The 16,956-nt window shown below is 51.9% G+C and overlaps 1 protein-coding gene across 1 annotated transcript; it reads right to left on the bottom strand.

Moving 5' to 3' along the window:
* Positions 1-501: 501 nt before the first annotated feature.
* LOC132400325 (uncharacterized) lies at positions 502-3,760 on the bottom strand. Its single transcript, XM_059981283.1, has 2 exons — positions 3,650-3,760; positions 502-3,510 (listed from the first exon to the last, which is right to left on the bottom strand). Exons 1-2 carry the CDS (start codon positions 3,758-3,760, stop codon positions 2,707-2,709), a joined length of 915 nt encoding a protein of 304 aa, XP_059837266.1. The 3' UTR covers positions 502-2,706.
* Positions 3,761-16,956: the final 13,196 nt, after the last annotated feature.

The raw sequence follows: 16,956 nt of genomic DNA, 5'->3' as shown, positions 1-16,956 counted from the left end.
GGCGGGCAGGTGGACATGAGTCCATGGTCAGATCAGTATAATCTTATTGAATGGTGGAGAAGGCTCAAGGGGCCAGAAGGCCTACTCGTGTTCCTATTTCTTATGTTCTCAGAGGAGAATAGGGATCACTGTTACTACTAGGTCATTAGCTTCATTGGAAAACAACAAACTGCTAGAGGACCTCAGCAGATCACTTTTGTTTTCTTTTATTTGAACTGTTATTTTCTTCGTATTTTCTTTAGAGTTTAACTTTCCTATGATTATATGTCTATATATAATCAGCAATATACATGTAGTTTAGTGAATTTGCCTGCAATGATGGTACAGTTGATTCTTTAGTTTTCCAGAAATTCCTTAGATTTCAAGTAGCATCACTTGAACTCTGCCAATTTATAGGTTAAATTTATCATTGGAATTTTGTTATATCTTTGATTATGAGATGACCACAACTGTTTTTTTTTTAAACCTGTGAACTTTTCTTTGTTCTTTTAACTTGGCTTTTTGTTCATTTTCTACTCTTGCAACACTTTAAAAAAATTGGCTGTAAGCAATAAGTTTTATGCCTCGTTCTTGACTTGCAAAGATCATTTGGATCACAAAAGCATAAGGATCCAACACTTTGAAGTTGATTTTCTCCCCTCTTCAAAGGAATTTCTATGATTCCCTTTAATTGCACCAACTCTGTGATATCAACCCTTAGCTTTGTACTAGATCTGAAGTCACAGTCTTCCTCAATCAACCAAACGATATGTTGGTTATTGAAGAAGAGAAAACAATTAGAGACCATAAGACATAGGAGTAGAATTAGGTCATTTGGTCCAATGATCCATCATGGCTGATTTATTATCTCTCTCAAACCCATTCGCCTGCCTTTGCCTCATAAGCTTTGATACCCTGACTAATCAAGAACCTATCAACATCTGTTTTAAATATACCCAATGACTTGACCTCCTCAGCTGTCCATGGCCATGATTTCCTGAAATTCACAACCCTCTGGCTAAAGAAATTCCTCCTCATCTCTGTTCTAAATGGATGTCCCTCTATTCTGAGGCTATACCCTCTGGTCCTAGAGTCACCTACTATAGGAAACACCCTCTCCACAGCTACTCTCTCTAAGCCTTTCAATATTTGATGGGTTTCAATGAGATCCCCATTCGTTCCTCATACATTAACCCTTTTACTTCCAGAACCATTCTTGTGAAACACTTCTGATCCGTCTTGAATGCCAGCACAAATTTTCTTAGATGAGACACCCAAAACTGTTCACAGTACTCTACTGCAGTGTGACCAATTCCTTATAAAATATTATTATTACATCCTTGCTTTTGTGTTTACCCCTCTTGAAATGAATGTTAACATTCTATTTGATTTCCTCACCACCAAATCAACCTGTAAGTTAATATTTAGGGAAGATTGCACACAGACTCCAAAGTTCTCTTGCAGCTCTGATTGTTTTAAAATTTTCTCTCCATTTAGAAAATAGTCTATGCCTTTATTCCTTCTACCAAAGTGCATGACCATACACTGCCTGACTCTATTCTGTCACTTCTTTGTCCATTTCCCAATCTGTCCATCTTCTTCTGTAGACTTCCTGCTTCCTCAACACTACCTGCCCCTCCATCTTCTTCATATTGTCCACAAACTAGGCCACAAAGCCGTGATTTGGAACATCCAAATCAGTGACATATGATGCAGAAAGAAAGGGTGCCAGTACCAACCTATGTGGAACAGCGCTAGTCACTGGCAGTTAACGAGTATAGAACCTCTTCATTCCCACACCTTGCCTCCTGTCAGTCAGCTATTCTATTCATGCCAGCATTTTTCTCGTAATGTCATGGGCTCTTATCTTGCTAAGCAGCCTCATGGGCAGCACCTTGTCAAAAGCCTTCTGAAAATCCAAATAAACAACATCCACAGACTCCCCTTTGTCTATCCTGCCTGTTACTTCAAGGATTTCAAACAGATTTGGCAGGCAAGATTTCCCCTTAACAAACATGCTGACTTTGGACTGTGCCTCCATGTACAGCAAATCCTCATCCATAACAATGGACTCCAACAGACCAGTCCAGTCCAAAAATGAGACAATGTTTTTCCAGGACCATGGTGCTACATGAAACAGTATAAAAACTACACTGAACTATGTAAAAACAACACAAAGAAAACTACACTAGACTACAGACCTACCCAGGACTGCATAAAGTGCACAAAACAGTGCAGGCATTACAATAAATAATAAACAAGACAATATTCAGGGTATTAAAGGAGGGGATAAAGTGCATAAGGTTTCGTTGTATGCAGATGACTTGTTAGTCTATATTTCAGATCCTAAGAAATCTATTCCTTCTATGTTTGTCAGGAGGGGCCAGATGGACCCAAACGCAGGACGCAGACACTGAAGCACTAGGGTGAGGACAGGAAGGGGATGCCATGGCACTTAAGGGTAGAGCTGGGGTTCAGGTGGATAGAGTGTCAGGCAGGCAGAGCGGAGCGGCTCCCGAAGTTCAGGTTCAGGTAGACAGGCTCCTGGGTTTCAGGCAGGCAGGTCCTCGAGGTTCAGGCAGGCAGACAGACAGACAGGTCTAGGTGGCAATAGGCTAGTGGAGAACCCTCCCTGGGCAGGCCGCATGTATCTCGGGTAGGGGCACCTCCCAGGCGGAAACACCGGAGGCCTGGGCACGAAGCAGACCCCTAGGCGGGTGTGGGGCACTATCCCAGAGTTCGGGCGGAAGAGGAGGATGGGGTAGAAGAGAGCCTTCCCTGGGCGGGACGCATATGTCCCGGGTAGGGCCGCCTCCCAGGCGGAAACACCGGAGGCCTGGGCATGAAGTGGACCCCTAGGCAGGTGCGGGCACTATCCCAGAGTTCGGGCGGAAGAGAAGGAGGGGGCAGAACCCCCGCCGGGCCACGGCGGGTCGGCCAGATCCGCCCGACGGAGGCAAGGGATAGGAACAGGCAGAAACACTGCCGGGCCGAGGCAGGTCGGCCAAACGTACCCGACAGAGGCAAGGGATAGGAACAGGCATAAGTCCAGGTCAACCAACACAACAGCCATGATAGCGGGAAATTCAGAAACAGCCGGCAGACAGCGCCACCGCGCGTAAAACAAAACCGAGCGGAGAAGCGGGACCAGCGCATGGGGAGAAAGGTGGGGGAGCGGACCGACCTGGCAGTACTGGTACGGGGCAGAGAAGCGGGACCAGCGCATGGGGAGAAAGGTGGGGGAGCGGACCGACCTGGCAGTACTGGTACGGGGCAGAGAAGCGGGACCAGCGCATGGGGAGAAAGGTGGGGGAGCGGACCGACCTGGCAGTACTGGTACGGGTAGAGAAGCGGGACCAGCGCATGGGGAGAAAGGTGGGGGAGCGGACCGACCTGGCAGTACTGATACAGGTAGAGAAGCGGGACCAGCGCATGGGGAGAAAGGTGGGGGAGCGGACCGACCTGGCAGTACTGGTAAGGGCAGAGAAGCGGGACCAGCGCATGGGGAGAAAGGTGGGGGAGCGGATCAACCTGGCAGTACTGATACAGGTAGAGAAGCGGGACCAGCGCATGGGGAGAAAGGTGGGGGAGCGGACCGACCTGGCAGTACTGGTACGGGGCAGAGAAGCGGGACCAGCGCATGGGGAGAAAGGTGGGGGAGCGGATCAACCTGGCAGTACTGGTAAGGGCAGAGAAGCGGGACCAGCGCATGGGGAGAAAGGTGGGGGAGCGGACCGACCTGGCAGTACTGGTACGGGGTAGAGAAGCGGGACCAGCGCATGGGGAGAAAGGTGGGGGAGCGGACCGACCTGGCAGTACTGATACAGGTAGAGAAGCGGGACCAGCGCATGGGGAGAAAGGTGGGGGAGCGGATCAACCTGGCAGTACTGATACAGGTAGAGAAGCGGGACCAGCGCATGGGGAGAAAGGTGGGGGAGCGGACCGACCTGGCAGTACTGATACAGGTAGAGAAGCGGGACCAGCGCATGGGGAGAAAGGTGGGGGAGCGGACCGACCTGGCAGTACTGATACAGGTAGAGAAGCGGGACCAGCGCATGGGGAGAAAGGTGGGGGAGCGGACCGACCTGGCAGTACTGGTAAGGGTAGAGAAGCGGGACCAGCGCATGGGGAGAAAGGTGGGGGAGCGGACCGACCTGGCAGTACTGATACAGGTAGAGAAGCGGGACCAGCGCATGGGGAGAAAGGTGGGGGAGCGGACCGACCTGGCAGTACTGATACAGGTAGAGAAGCGGGACCAGCGCATGGGGAGAAAGGTGGGGGAGCGGACCGACCTGGCAGTACTGATACAGGTAGAGAAGCGGGACCAGCGCATGGGGAGAAAGGTGGGGGAGCGGACCGACCTGGCAGTACTGGTAAGGGTAGAGAAGCGGGACCAGCGCATGGGGAGAAAGGTGGGGGAGCGGACCGACCTGGCAGTACTGATACAGGTAGAGAAGCGGGACCAGCGCATGGGGAGAAAGGTGGGGGAGCGGACCGACCTGGCAGTACTGGTACGGGGCAGAGAAGCGGGACCAGCGCATGGGGAGAAAGGTGGGGGAGCGGACCGACCTGGCAGTACTGGTACGGGGCAGAGAAGCGGGACCAGCGCATGGGGAGAAAGGTGGGGGAGCGGACCGACCTGGCAGTACTGGTACGGGTAGAGAAGCGGGACCAGCGCATGGGGAGAAAGGTGGGGGAGCGGACCGACCTGGCAGTACTGATACAGGTAGAGAAGCGGGACCAGCGCATGGGGAGAAAGGTGGGGGAGCGGACCGACCTGGCAGTACTGGTAAGGGCAGAGAAGCGGGACCAGCGCATGGGGAGAAAGGTGGGGGAGCGGATCAACCTGGCAGTACTGATACAGGTAGAGAAGCGGGACCAGCGCATGGGGAGAAAGGTGGGGGAGCGGACCGACCTGGCAGTACTGGTACGGGGCAGAGAAGCGGGACCAGCGCATGGGGAGAAAGGTGGGGGAGCGGATCAACCTGGCAGTACTGGTAAGGGCAGAGAAGCGGGACCAGCGCATGGGGAGAAAGGTGGGGGAGCGGACCGACCTGGCAGTACTGGTACGGGGTAGAGAAGCGGGACCAGCGCATGGGGAGAAAGGTGGGGGAGCGGACCGACCTGGCAGTACTGATACAGGTAGAGAAGCGGGACCAGCGCATGGGGAGAAAGGTGGGGGAGCGGATCAACCTGGCAGTACTGATACAGGTAGAGAAGCGGGACCAGCGCATGGGGAGAAAGGTGGGGGAGCGGACCGACCTGGCAGTACTGATACAGGTAGAGAAGCGGGACCAGCGCATGGGGAGAAAGGTGGGGGAGCGGACCGACCTGGCAGTACTGATACAGGTAGAGAAGCGGGACCAGCGCATGGGGAGAAAGGTGGGGGAGCGGACCGACCTGGCAGTACTGGTAAGGGCAGAGAAGCGGGACCAGCGCATGGGGAGAAAGGTGGGGGAGCGGACCGACCTGGCAGTACTGATACAGGTAGAGAAGCGGGACCAGCGCATGGGGAGAAAGGTGGGGGAGCGGACCGACCTGGCAGTACTGATACAGGTAGAGAAGCGGGACCAGCGCATGGGGAGAAAGGTGGGGGAGCGGACCGACCTGGCAGTACTGATACAGGTAGAGAAGCGGGACCAGCGCATGGGGAGAAAGGTGGGGGAGCGGACCGACCTGGCAGTACTGGTAAGGGTAGAGAAGCGGGACCAGCGCATGGGGAGAAAGGTGGGGGAGCGGACCGACCTGGCAGTACTGATACAGGTAGAGAAGCGGGACCAGCGCATGGGGAGAAAGGTGGGGGAGCGGACCGACCTGGCAGTACTGGTACGGGGTAGAGAAGCGGGACCAGCGCATGGGGAGAAAGGTGGGGGAGCGGATCAACCTGGCAGTACTGATACAGGTAGAGAAGCGGGACCAGCGCATGGGGAGAAAGGTGGGGGAGCGGACCGACCTGGCAGTACTGATACAGGTAGAGAAGCGGGACCAGCGCATGGGGAGAAAGGTGGGGGAGCGGACCAACCTGGCAGTACTGATACAGGTAGAGAAGCGGGACCAGCGCATGGGGAGAAAGGTGGGGGAGCGGACCGACCTGGCAGTACTGGTAAGGGTAGAGAAGCGGGACCAGCGCATGGGGAGAAAGGTGGGGGAGCGGACCGACCTGGCAGTACTGATACAGGTAGAGAAGCGGGACCAGCGCATGGGGAGAAAGGTGGGGGAGCGGACCGACCTGGCAGTACTGGTAAGGGCAGAGAAGCGGGACCAGCGCATGGGGAGAAAGGTGGGGGAGCGGACCGACCTGGCAGTACTGGTAAGGGCAGAGAAGCGGGACCAGCGCATGGGGAGAAAGGTGGGGGAGCGGATCAACCTGGCAGTACTGGTAAGGGCAGAGAAGCGGGACCAGCGCATGGGGAGAAAGGTGGGGGCGCGGACCGACCTGGCAGTACTGGTACGGGGCAGAGAAGCGGGACCAGCGCATGGGGAGAAAGGTGGGGGAGCGGATCAACCTGGCAGTACTGATACAGGTAGAGAAGCGGGACCAGCGCATGGGGAGAAAGGTGGGGGAGCGGACCAACCTGGCAGTACTGGTACGGGTAGAGAAGCGGGACCAACGCATGGGGAGAAAGGTGGGGGAGCGGACCGACCTGGCAGTACTGGTAAGGGCAGAGAAGCGGGACCAGCGCATGGGGAGAAAGGTGGGGGAGCGGACCGACCTGGCAGTACTGGTACGAGTAGAGAAGCGGGACCAGCGCATGGGGAGAAAGGTGGGGGAGCGGACCAACCTGGCAGTACTGGTACGGGTAGAGAAGCGGGACCAGCGCATGGGGAGAAAGGTGGGGGAGCGGACCAACCTGGCAGTACTGGTACGGGTAGAGAAGCGGGACCAGCGCATGGGGAGAAAGGTGGGGGAGCGGACCGACCTGGCAGTACTGGTACGGGGCAGAGAAGCGGGACCAGCGCATGGGGAGAAAGGTGGGGGAGTGGATCAACCTGGCAGTACTGGTACGAGTAGAGAAGCGGGACCAGCGCATGGGGAGAAAGGTGGGGGAGTGGATCAACCTGGCAGTACTGATACAGGTAGAGAAGCGGGACCAGCGCATGGGGAGAAAGGTGGGGGAGCGGACCGACCTGGCAGTACTGATACAGGTAGAGAAGCGGGACCAGCGCATGGGGAGAAAGGTGGGGGAGTGGATCAACCTGGCAGTACTGATACAGGTAGAGAAGCGGGACCAGCGCATGGGGAGAAAGGTGGGGGAGCGGACCGACCTGGCAGTACTGGTACGGGGTAGAGAAGCGGGACCAGCGCATGGGGAGAAAGGTGGGGGAGCGGACCGACCTGGCAGTACTGATACAGGTAGAGAAGCGGGACCAGCGCATGGGGAGAAAGGTGGGGGAGTGGACCGACCTGGCAGTACTGATACAGGTAGAGAAGCGGGACCAGCGCATGGGGAGAAAGGTGGGGGAGCGGACCAACCTGGCAGTACTGATACAGGTAGAGAAGCGGGTCCAGCGCATGGGGAGAAAGGTGGGGGAGCGGACCGACCTGGCAGTACTGATACAGGTAGAGAAGCGGGTCCAGCGCATGGGGAGAAAGGTGGGGGAGCGGACCGACCTGGCAGTACTGGTACGGGTAGAGAAGCGGGACCAGCGCATGGGGAGAAAGGTGGGGGAGCGGACCGACCTGGCAGTACTGATACAGGTAGAGAAGCGGGACCAGCGCATGGGGAGAAAGGTGGGGGAGCGGACCGACCTGGCAGTACTGGTACGGGGCAGAGAAGCGGGACCAGCGCATGGGGAGAAAGGTGGGGGAGCGGACCAACCTGGCAGTACTGGTAAGGGTAGAGAAGCGGGACCAGCGCATGGGGAGAAAGGTGGGGGAGCGGACCGACCTGGCAGTACTGATACAGGTAGAGAAGCGGGACCAGCGCATGGGGAGAAAGGTGGGGGAGCGGACCAACCTGGCAGTACTGGTACGGGGCAGAGAAGCGGGACCAGCGCATGGGGAGAAAGGTGGGGGAGCGGATCAACCTGGCAGTACTGATACAGGTAGAGAAGCGGGACCAGCGCATGGGGAGAAAGGTGGGGGAGCGGACCAACCTGGCAGTACTGATACAGGTAGAGAAGCGGGACCAGCGCATGGGGAGAAAGGTGGGGGAGCGGACCAACCTGGCAGTACTGATACAGGTAGAGAAGCGGGTCCAGCGCATGGGGAGAAAGGTGGGGGAGCGGATCAACCTGGCAGTACTGGTACGGGTAGAGAAGCGGGACCAGCGCATGGGGAGAAAGGTGGGGGAGCGGATCAACCTGGCAGTACTGATACAGGTAGAGAAGCGGGACCAGCGCATGGGGAGAAAGGTGGGGGAGCGGACCAACCTGGCAGTACTGATACAGGTAGAGAAGCGGGACCAGCGCATGGGGAGAAAGGTGGGGGAGCGGACCAACCTGGCAGTACTGATACCGGTAGAGAAGCGGGACCAGCGCATGGGGAGAAAGGTGGGGGAGCGGACCGACCTGGCAGTACTGGTACGGGGTAGAGAAGCGGGACCAGCGCATGGGGAGAAAGGTGGGGGAGCGGATCAACCTGGCAGTACTGATACAGGTAGAGAAGCGGGACCAGCGCATGGGGAGAAAGGTGGGGGAGCGGACCAACCTGGCAGTACTGATACCGGTAGAGAAGCGGGACCAGCGCATGGGGAGAAAGGTGGGGGAGCGGACCGACCTGGCAGTACTGGTACGGGGTAGAGAAGCGGGACCAGCGCATGGGGAGAAAGGTGGGGGAGCGGACCGACCTGGCAGTACTGGTACGGGTAGAGAAGCGGGACCAGCGCATGGGGAGAAAGGTGGGGGAGCGGACCAACCTGGCAGTACTGGTACGGGGCAGGGAAGCGGGACCAGCGCATGGGGAGAAAGGTGGGGGAGCGGATCAACCTGGCAGTACTGATACAGGTAGAGAAGCGGGACCAGCGCATGGGGAGAAAGGTGGGGGAGCGGACCGACCTGGCAGTACTGATACAGGTAGAGAAGCGGGACCAGCGCATGGGGAGAAAGGTGGGGGAGCGGATCAACCTGGCAGTACTGGTACGGGGTAGAGAAGCGGGACCAGCGCATGGGGAGAAAGGTGGGGGAGCGGATCAACCTGGCAGTACTGGTACGGGGTAGAGAAGCGGGACCAGCGCATGGGGAGAAAGGTGGGGGAGCGGATCAACCTGGCAGTACTGGTAAGGGCAGAGAAGCGGGACCAGCGCATGGGGAGAAAGGTGGGGGAGCGGACTGACCTGGCAGTACTGGTACGGGGCAGGGAAGCGGGACCAGCGCATGGGGAGAAAGGTGGGGGAGCGGACCGACCTGGCAGTACTGATACAGGTAGAGAAGCGGGACCAGCGCATGGGGAGAAAGGTGGGGGAGCGGACCAACCTGGCAGTACTGGTACGGGGCAGAGAAGCGGGACCAGCGCATGGGGAGAAAGGTGGGGGAGCGGATCAACCTGGCAGTACTGGTAAGGGCAGAGAAGCGGGACCAGCGCATGGGGAGAAAGGTGGGGGAGCGGACCGACCTGGCAGTACTGGTAAGGGCAGAGAAGCGGGACCAGCGCATGGGGAGAAAGGTGGGGGAGCGGACTGACCTGGCAGTACTGGTAAGGGCAGAGAAGCACGATGAGGAGTGGATCTGAGCCCGGGCGGGATCTCAGAATGCAGAGGCGAGTTCGGAGCCGGCGGAGAAACAGGAAACAGAACAAAACGACCACACGCCTGGTCCCAGTCCCAAGGCCCCTTATAAACACCTGCAGCTCAATGAGTCACAGGTGTGCCTCCTTGAACCAGGAGGGTCCTAACTAGATCATGGGTGATGGGAGGGACAACTGCAGGACCCGGAGTCCGGAGCCCCCGGACCGGATCAAAACCAGGAACACAGTTCAGGACCGGACCCTGACAATGTTATCTATATTTTCTGAATTCAGTAGTTTCTCTGGATATAAATTAAATGTACACAAAAGTGAGTTATTTCCTGTTGATAATCAGTTGGATCGATACAATCAAATACATTTTAGTATTGCTAAAAAGCACTTTACTTACCTTGCTATTAAAATTACTAAAAATTTTAAGGACCTGTATAAACACAATTTTCTCCAATTAATTGATTATACACAACAAATACATTCCAAATGATCTCCTATGATGCTATCATTAATTGGTCAAATTAATGTTATTAAAATGATAGTTCTACCAAAGTTCTTATATACACTTCAAGCAGTCCCTTCCTTTGTTCCTAAACTGTTTTTTTGATAGAATAGACTCTAAAATGTCATCCTATATTTGGAATAATAAAAATCCTAGATTGAGTAAACCTTTATTGCAGAAATTTAAAAAAGGATGGTGGTATGGCTTTGCCAAATCTTAGATTGTACTATTGGAAGATTAATATTCGATACATTACCTTTTGGATTCATTATTCAGACATACATGACTGTCCTTTTTGGGTGGATTTGGAGAAAAACATGGTAAGGGGGTATTCTTTTCCCTCTTTACTGAGAGCTCCTCTTCCTGTTTTGCTTTCTGAGATTGATAGACAAGACCTCAATCCCATTATTAAACATATATTAAGAAGTTGGTTTCAGTTTTGCAGATTTTTTGAGTTAATTTTGTTCTTTCTAGTAAAATCCATCTTAACTATTTTTAAACCATCAATTTTAGATCAAGCTTTTTTAATATGGAAAACCAAAGGAATAATAACTTTTTCAGATTTGTTTATGGGGGTTGTTTATGTCTTTCACTCAGTTAGCAGATAAATATGATTTATCTAATGCACACTTCCTTAGATATTTACAAATTAGGAATTTATTAATGTATTTTGCTTCTAAATCACCCCTCTGCTTTTCCACCTAATATAATAGATATGCTTTTTCATGTTAAACCACTTCAAAAAGGACTGATAGCTGCAATTTATAAGTGGTTATTGAATTTACAAATGATAGCTAACGGTAAAATTAAAGGTGCTTGGGAATTGGAATTTCAAGAGTTACTATCAGATAATCAATGGAGTAAAATTTTTCATTCGGTAAGTACTTCATCTATTTGTGCCCGTCATTCCTTGATACAGTTCAAGGGAGTGCATTGGGAACATATGTCAAAGGATAAATTAGCCCATATTTTTCCCAATATCAATCTTATTTGCGATAGATGTAATATTGAGGTGGCCACTTTAACTCGCATGTTTTGGTCTTGCTTAAAGGTGGACATTGTTTGGAAAGATGTCTTTAAAACTTATTCAAAAGTCTTAAATCTGGACCTACAACCAAATTTACCTACAGCAATTTTTGGGATTATTCCTGTTTCCACTCAGCAGATGATAGCTTAGCTTGGAGAGCCACTGGAAGGATCCTAATCCACCTAATGCTTTTTATTGGCTTTCCTCCATCCTGTCCTGTTTAAGTTTAGAGAAAATAAGTCAGACATTGGATACATCCTTTAAATTTGAAGAAATCTGGCGACCTTTTATTCGATATTTTCATATGATTTGATTTATTGATTTTTGTACTGACTCTCTTCCAGTTTTTTTTTTGAAGTTTTGGATTTGATCAGAAACTTTTTCTTTCCTTGGTTTTACTCTCAGGATGGACTGCCCAGTCCTTTCCTTTTGTTTGTACAGAATAGTGTTTTTTTCATATAAAATTTCAAAAAGTCTTTTCTTTTTATGAAATGATAAGAGGAGAATTAATTATCCTTTTCCTTATTATACATTCTATGTCAGATTAATACTATGTATGATTTTGATGAAGTTTATTTCACCTTCTACATGTATGGTTATTGATACATATATATTTGAGATAATTCTCCTCTTGCTTGTATACATGTTCTTTTTAAATCAATAAAATGATTGATAAAGAACAAGACAATAGGCACAATGGAGGGCAGTAAGTTGGTGTCAGTCCAGGCTCTGGGTATTGAGGAGTCTGATGGCTTGGGGGAAGAAACTGTTACATAGTCTGGTCGCGAGAGCCCGAATGCTTCGGTGCATTTTCCTAGATGGCAGAAGGGAGAAGAGTTTGTATGAGGGGTGCGTGTGGTCATTCATAATACTGCTTGCTTTGCAGATGTCTGTAATGGTGGGAAGAGAGACCCCGATGATCTTCTCAGCTGACGTCACTATCCACTGTATGGTCTTGCGGTCCAAAATGGTACAATTTCATGATGATGGATGTAAGTGCACCAGGCCTCTTCCCCTTCAGAGTAGAGTGATATTTACGATTTTTCATTCCCCTGGAGCCATTCCAGAATCTAATGATTCTTGAAAGATCATTACTAGTGCCTTCACAATCTCTTTCAGAACCCTGGGGTGTAGTCCATCCGGTCCAGGTGACTTATCTACCTTCAGAACCCTGGGGTGTAGTCCACCCGGTCCAGGTGACTTATCTACCTTCAGAACCCTGGGGTGTAGTCCACCCGGTCCAGGTAACTTATCTACCTTCAGAACCCTGGGGTGTAGTCCACCCGGTCCAGGTGACTTATCGACCTTCAGAACCCTGGGGTGTAGTCCACCCGGTCCAGGTGACTTATCTACCTTCAGAACCCTGGGGTGTAGTCCACCCGGTCCAGGTGACTTATCTACCTTCAGAACCTTGGGGTGTAGTCCACCCGGTCCAGGTGACTTATCGACCTTCAGAAGCTTGGGGTGTAGTCCACCCGGTCCAGGTGACTTATCCACCTTCAGAACCCTGGGGTGTAGTCCACCCGGTCCAGGTGACTTATCTACCTTCAGAACCCTGGGGTGTAGTCCACCCGGTCCAGGTGACTTATCCACCTTCAGAACCCTGGGGTGTAGTCCACCCGGTCCAGGTGACTTATCTACCTTCAGAACCTTGGGGTGTAGTCCACCCGGTCCAGGTGACTTATCGACCTTCAGAACCCTGGGGTGTAGTCCACCCGGTCCAGGTGACTTATCTACCTTCAGAACCTTGGGGTGTAGTCCACCCGGTCCAGGTGACTTATCCACCTTCAGAACCCTGGGGTGTAGTCCACCCGGTCCAGGTGACTTATCCACCTTCAGAACCCTGGGGTGTAGTCCACCCGGTCCAGGTGACTTATCCACCTTCAGAACCCTGGGGTGTAGTCCACCCGGTCCAGGTGACTTATCTACCTTCAGAACCCTGGGGTGTAGTCCACCCGGTCCAGGTGACTTATCGACCTTCAGAACCCTGGGTGTAGTCCACCCGGTCCAGGTGACTTATCTACCTTCAGAACCTTGGGGTGTAGTCCACCCGGTCCAGGTGACTTATCCACCTTCAGAACCCTGGGGTGTAGTCCACCCGGTCCAGGTGACTTATCTACCTTCAGAACCCTGGGGTGTAGTCCACCCGGTCCAGGTGACTTAACGACCTTCAGAACCCTGGGGTGTAGTCCACCCGGTCCAGGTGACTTATCTACCTTCAGAACCCTGGGGTGTAGTCCACCCGGTCCAGGTGACTTATCTACCTTCAGAAGCCTGGGGTGTAGTCCACCCGGTCCAGGTGACTTATCTACCTTCAGAACCCTGGGGTGTAGTCCACCCGGTCCAGGTGACTTATCCACCTTCAGAACCCTGGGGTGTAGTCCACCCGGTCCAGGTGACTTATCCACCTTCAGAACCCTGGGGTGTAGTCCACCCGGTCCAGGTGACTTATCCACCTTCAGAACCCTGGGGTGTAGTCCACCCGGTCCAGGTGACTTATCCACCTTCAGAACCCTGGGGTGTAGTCCACCCGGTCCAGGTGACTTATTCACCTTCAGAACCCTGGGGTGTAGTCCACCCGGTCCAGGTGACTTATCCACCTTCAGAACCCTGGGGTGTAGTCCACCCGGTCCAGGTGACTTATCTACCTTCTGAACCCTGGGGTGTAGTCCACCCGGTCCAGGTGACTTATCCACCTTCTGAACCCTGGGGTGTAGTCCACCCGGTCCAGGTGACTTATCTACCTTCAGAACCCTGGGGTGTAGTCCACCCGGTCCAGGTGACTTATCCACCTTCTGAACCCTGGGGTGTAGTCCACCCAGTCCAGGTGACTTATCCACCTTCTGAACCCTGGGGTGTAGTCCACCCAGTCCAGGTGACTTATCCACCTTCTGAACCCTGGGGTGTAGTCCACCCGGTCCAGGTGACTTATCTACCTTCAGAACCCTGGGGTGTAGTCCACCCGGTCCAGGTGACTTATCCACCTTCAGAACCCTGGGGTGTAGTCCACCCGGTCCAGGTGACTTATCTACCTCCAGAACCCTGGGGTGTAGTCCACCCGGTCCAGGTGACTTATCTACCTTCAGAACCCTGGGGTGTAGTCCACCCGGTCCAGTTGACTTATCTACCTTCAGAACCCTGGGGTGTAGTCCACCCGGTCCAGGTGACTTATCTACCTTCAGAACCCTGGGGTGTAGTCCACCCGGTCCAGGTGACTTATCTACCTTCAGAACCCTGGGGTGTAGTCCACCCGGTCCAGGTGACTTATCCACCTTCAGAACCCTGGGGTGTAGTCCACCCGGTCCAGGTGACTTATCTACCTTCAGAACCTTGGGGTGTAGTCCACCCAGTCCAGGTGACTTATCCACCTTCAGAACCCTGGGGTGTAGTCCACCCGGTCCAGGTGACTTATCTACCTTCAGAACCCTGGGGTGTAGTCCACCCGGTCCAGGTGACTTATCTACCTTCAGACTTTTCATCTTCCCAAGCTTCATGGTAATAGTGGCTACACTCACTTCTGCTCCCTGGCACTCCAAAATTTCTGGCACACTGCTAATGTCTTCCACAGTGAAGACTAACAAAATTCTTATTAAGCTCATCCACCATTTCTTTGTCCACTATTACTACCTATAAGCATACTTTTCCAGCAGTCCAAAATCCACACTCACCTCTCTTTTACTCTATATCTGAAAAAACTTTTCAGCATTCTCTTTTATATTATTGGCTAATGTAGCTTTATATTTCATCTTTTCTTTCTGCATGGCTTTTTAGTTGCATTCTTTTGGTGCTTATCTTCCCAATCCCCTAAATTTCCCCTATGTTTAGCAATTTTATATGCCCTCTCTTTTCCTTTTACGCTGTTTGTCTTCACTTGTCAGCGATGGTTGCCTCATCTTCCCTTCAGAATACTCCATCTTTGAAATCTATCTATCTATCCTGCACCTTCCAAATTGCCCCCCAAAGCGAGTCATTGTTGTTCTGCCTTTATCCCTGATAGTGTCCTCTTCCAGTCAACTTTGGCTAACTCCTTTCTTATGCCTCTGTAATTCCCTTTACTCCACTAATACTGATACATCTGACTTTATCTTCTCCAGCTCAAACTTAAGTTCTATCATATTATGATCATTGCCTCCCGAGGCTTATATACTTCATGCTCCCGAATCAAATCTGATTCATTACAGAACACCCAATTTAGAATTGCCTGTCCCCCAGTGAGCTTAACCACAAGCTGTTCTCAAAAGACACATCATAGGCATTCTATAAATTCTGTCTTGGGATCCAGCACCAACCTGATTTTCCCAAATTTACATCCTACCTCCTATTGAAATGAAGGATTTCAATATACCTACATATTGAAATCCCCAATGAATATCACAACATTGCCCTTTTTACAGGCCCTTTCTATCTTCCATTGTAATTTGTACCCCACATACAGGCTACTGTTCAGAGGCCTGTATACACCTCCCATCATGGTCTTTTTACTCTTGCTGCATCTCAACTCTTCCACAAAGGTTCAATATGTTCTGATCCTATGTCGCCTCTTTCTAAGGATTTGATTTCAATTTGTACCAAGAGCCACCCCAACCCCTCTGCCTATCCTTTCAATACAATGTGTATCCCTAGGGCTTAAGCTCCCAACTATGATCTTCTCTCAGCCACATCTCAGCCCACAACGTCATACCTGCCAACATCTAACTGCGCTACAAGATCATCTACCATATTCCATATATTGCGTTCATTCAAATACATCACCTCCAGTCCTTTATTCATCACTCTTTGATTTTGCCCCCATGTTACACTTCAACTCAACCCACTGACTGCCATTCTGCCCCGTCTTTCCTGATAGTCTCACTAGACACTGCATCGATGTGTACCATCTGCCCTTTTCTCAGCCCTATCACCCTGGTTCCCATCTCCCTGCCAATTTTGTTTGAAAAATCTGCCCACAAGGATATTGGTCCCCTTGGGTCCAGGTGTAACCTATTCTTTTCATATAGGTCATACCTTCCCCAGAAGAGATCCTAATGATGTAGAAATCTGAAACCCTGCCCCACTTCCTCAGCCACTCATTCATCTGTCCTAATCCTGCCCTGACCAGTACATGGTACAGGGAGTAATCCAGAGATGACTACTTTGGAGGTCCTGATCTTCAGTCTCTTCTGTAATGCCCTATAATCACTGTGCAGGACCTCTCCCCCACTATCTACTTATATTATTGGTGTCAATTTGCACCACGACCTATGGTTGCTCACCCTCCCTTTTCAGATTTGCTGAGGCTGCTCTGGGACATCCTGGACCCTAGCATTTGGGAATTAACATGGACTCCTAGTGTCTCTTTCACAGCCACAGAATCTCCTTCCATCCCCTTAACAATCAAGTCTCCTATCACCATCATTCTGCTTGTCTTTACCCTTCCCTGCTGGTCCTCAGTGCTACTGTCCCCTGACAGGTCATTCCACTCCTCCTACCCCACCCTCCCAGCAATATCCAAGGGGGTATACTTGTTGCTGAGGGGAATGACCACGGTGGAACCTTGCTGTGACTGCTTATTCCTTTACTTCTCTTGTTGGTCAGCCATCTACTATCTGAAGCTTGCACTCTGGGTGGGACCACCACACTCATCTATGAGTTTTTCAGCCTCCTGGAAAATCCTGAGTACATCCAACTCCAGCTTCAGTTCCTTGACCTTGTCAGACAGGAGCTGAAGTTGGGTGCACTTCCTGCAGATGCAGTCATCAGTAAGACTACTAGGTATCCTGAAATCCCACATCT

Source organism: Hypanus sabinus, chromosome 10 (assembly GCF_030144855.1).
Source record: "Hypanus sabinus isolate sHypSab1 chromosome 10, sHypSab1.hap1, whole genome shotgun sequence".
Lineage (NCBI taxonomy): Eukaryota > Metazoa > Chordata > Chondrichthyes > Myliobatiformes > Dasyatidae > Hypanus > Hypanus sabinus.
Note: the sequence above shows the minus strand (reverse complement) of the source record. Positions and strands in the feature narration are given on the sequence as shown.

Bases quoted from the DNA above. Each gene is read 5' to 3' on its own strand.
- LOC132400325 (XM_059981283.1), bottom strand. From the start codon at position 3,760: ATGCGCTGGTCCCGCTTCTCTACCCCGTACCAGTACTGCCAGGTCGGT. The intron at 3,511-3,649 runs GTTGATCCGCTC...CAGTACTGCCAG, and splicing joins GCCCTTACCAGTACTGCCAG to GTTGATCCGCTCCCCCACCT.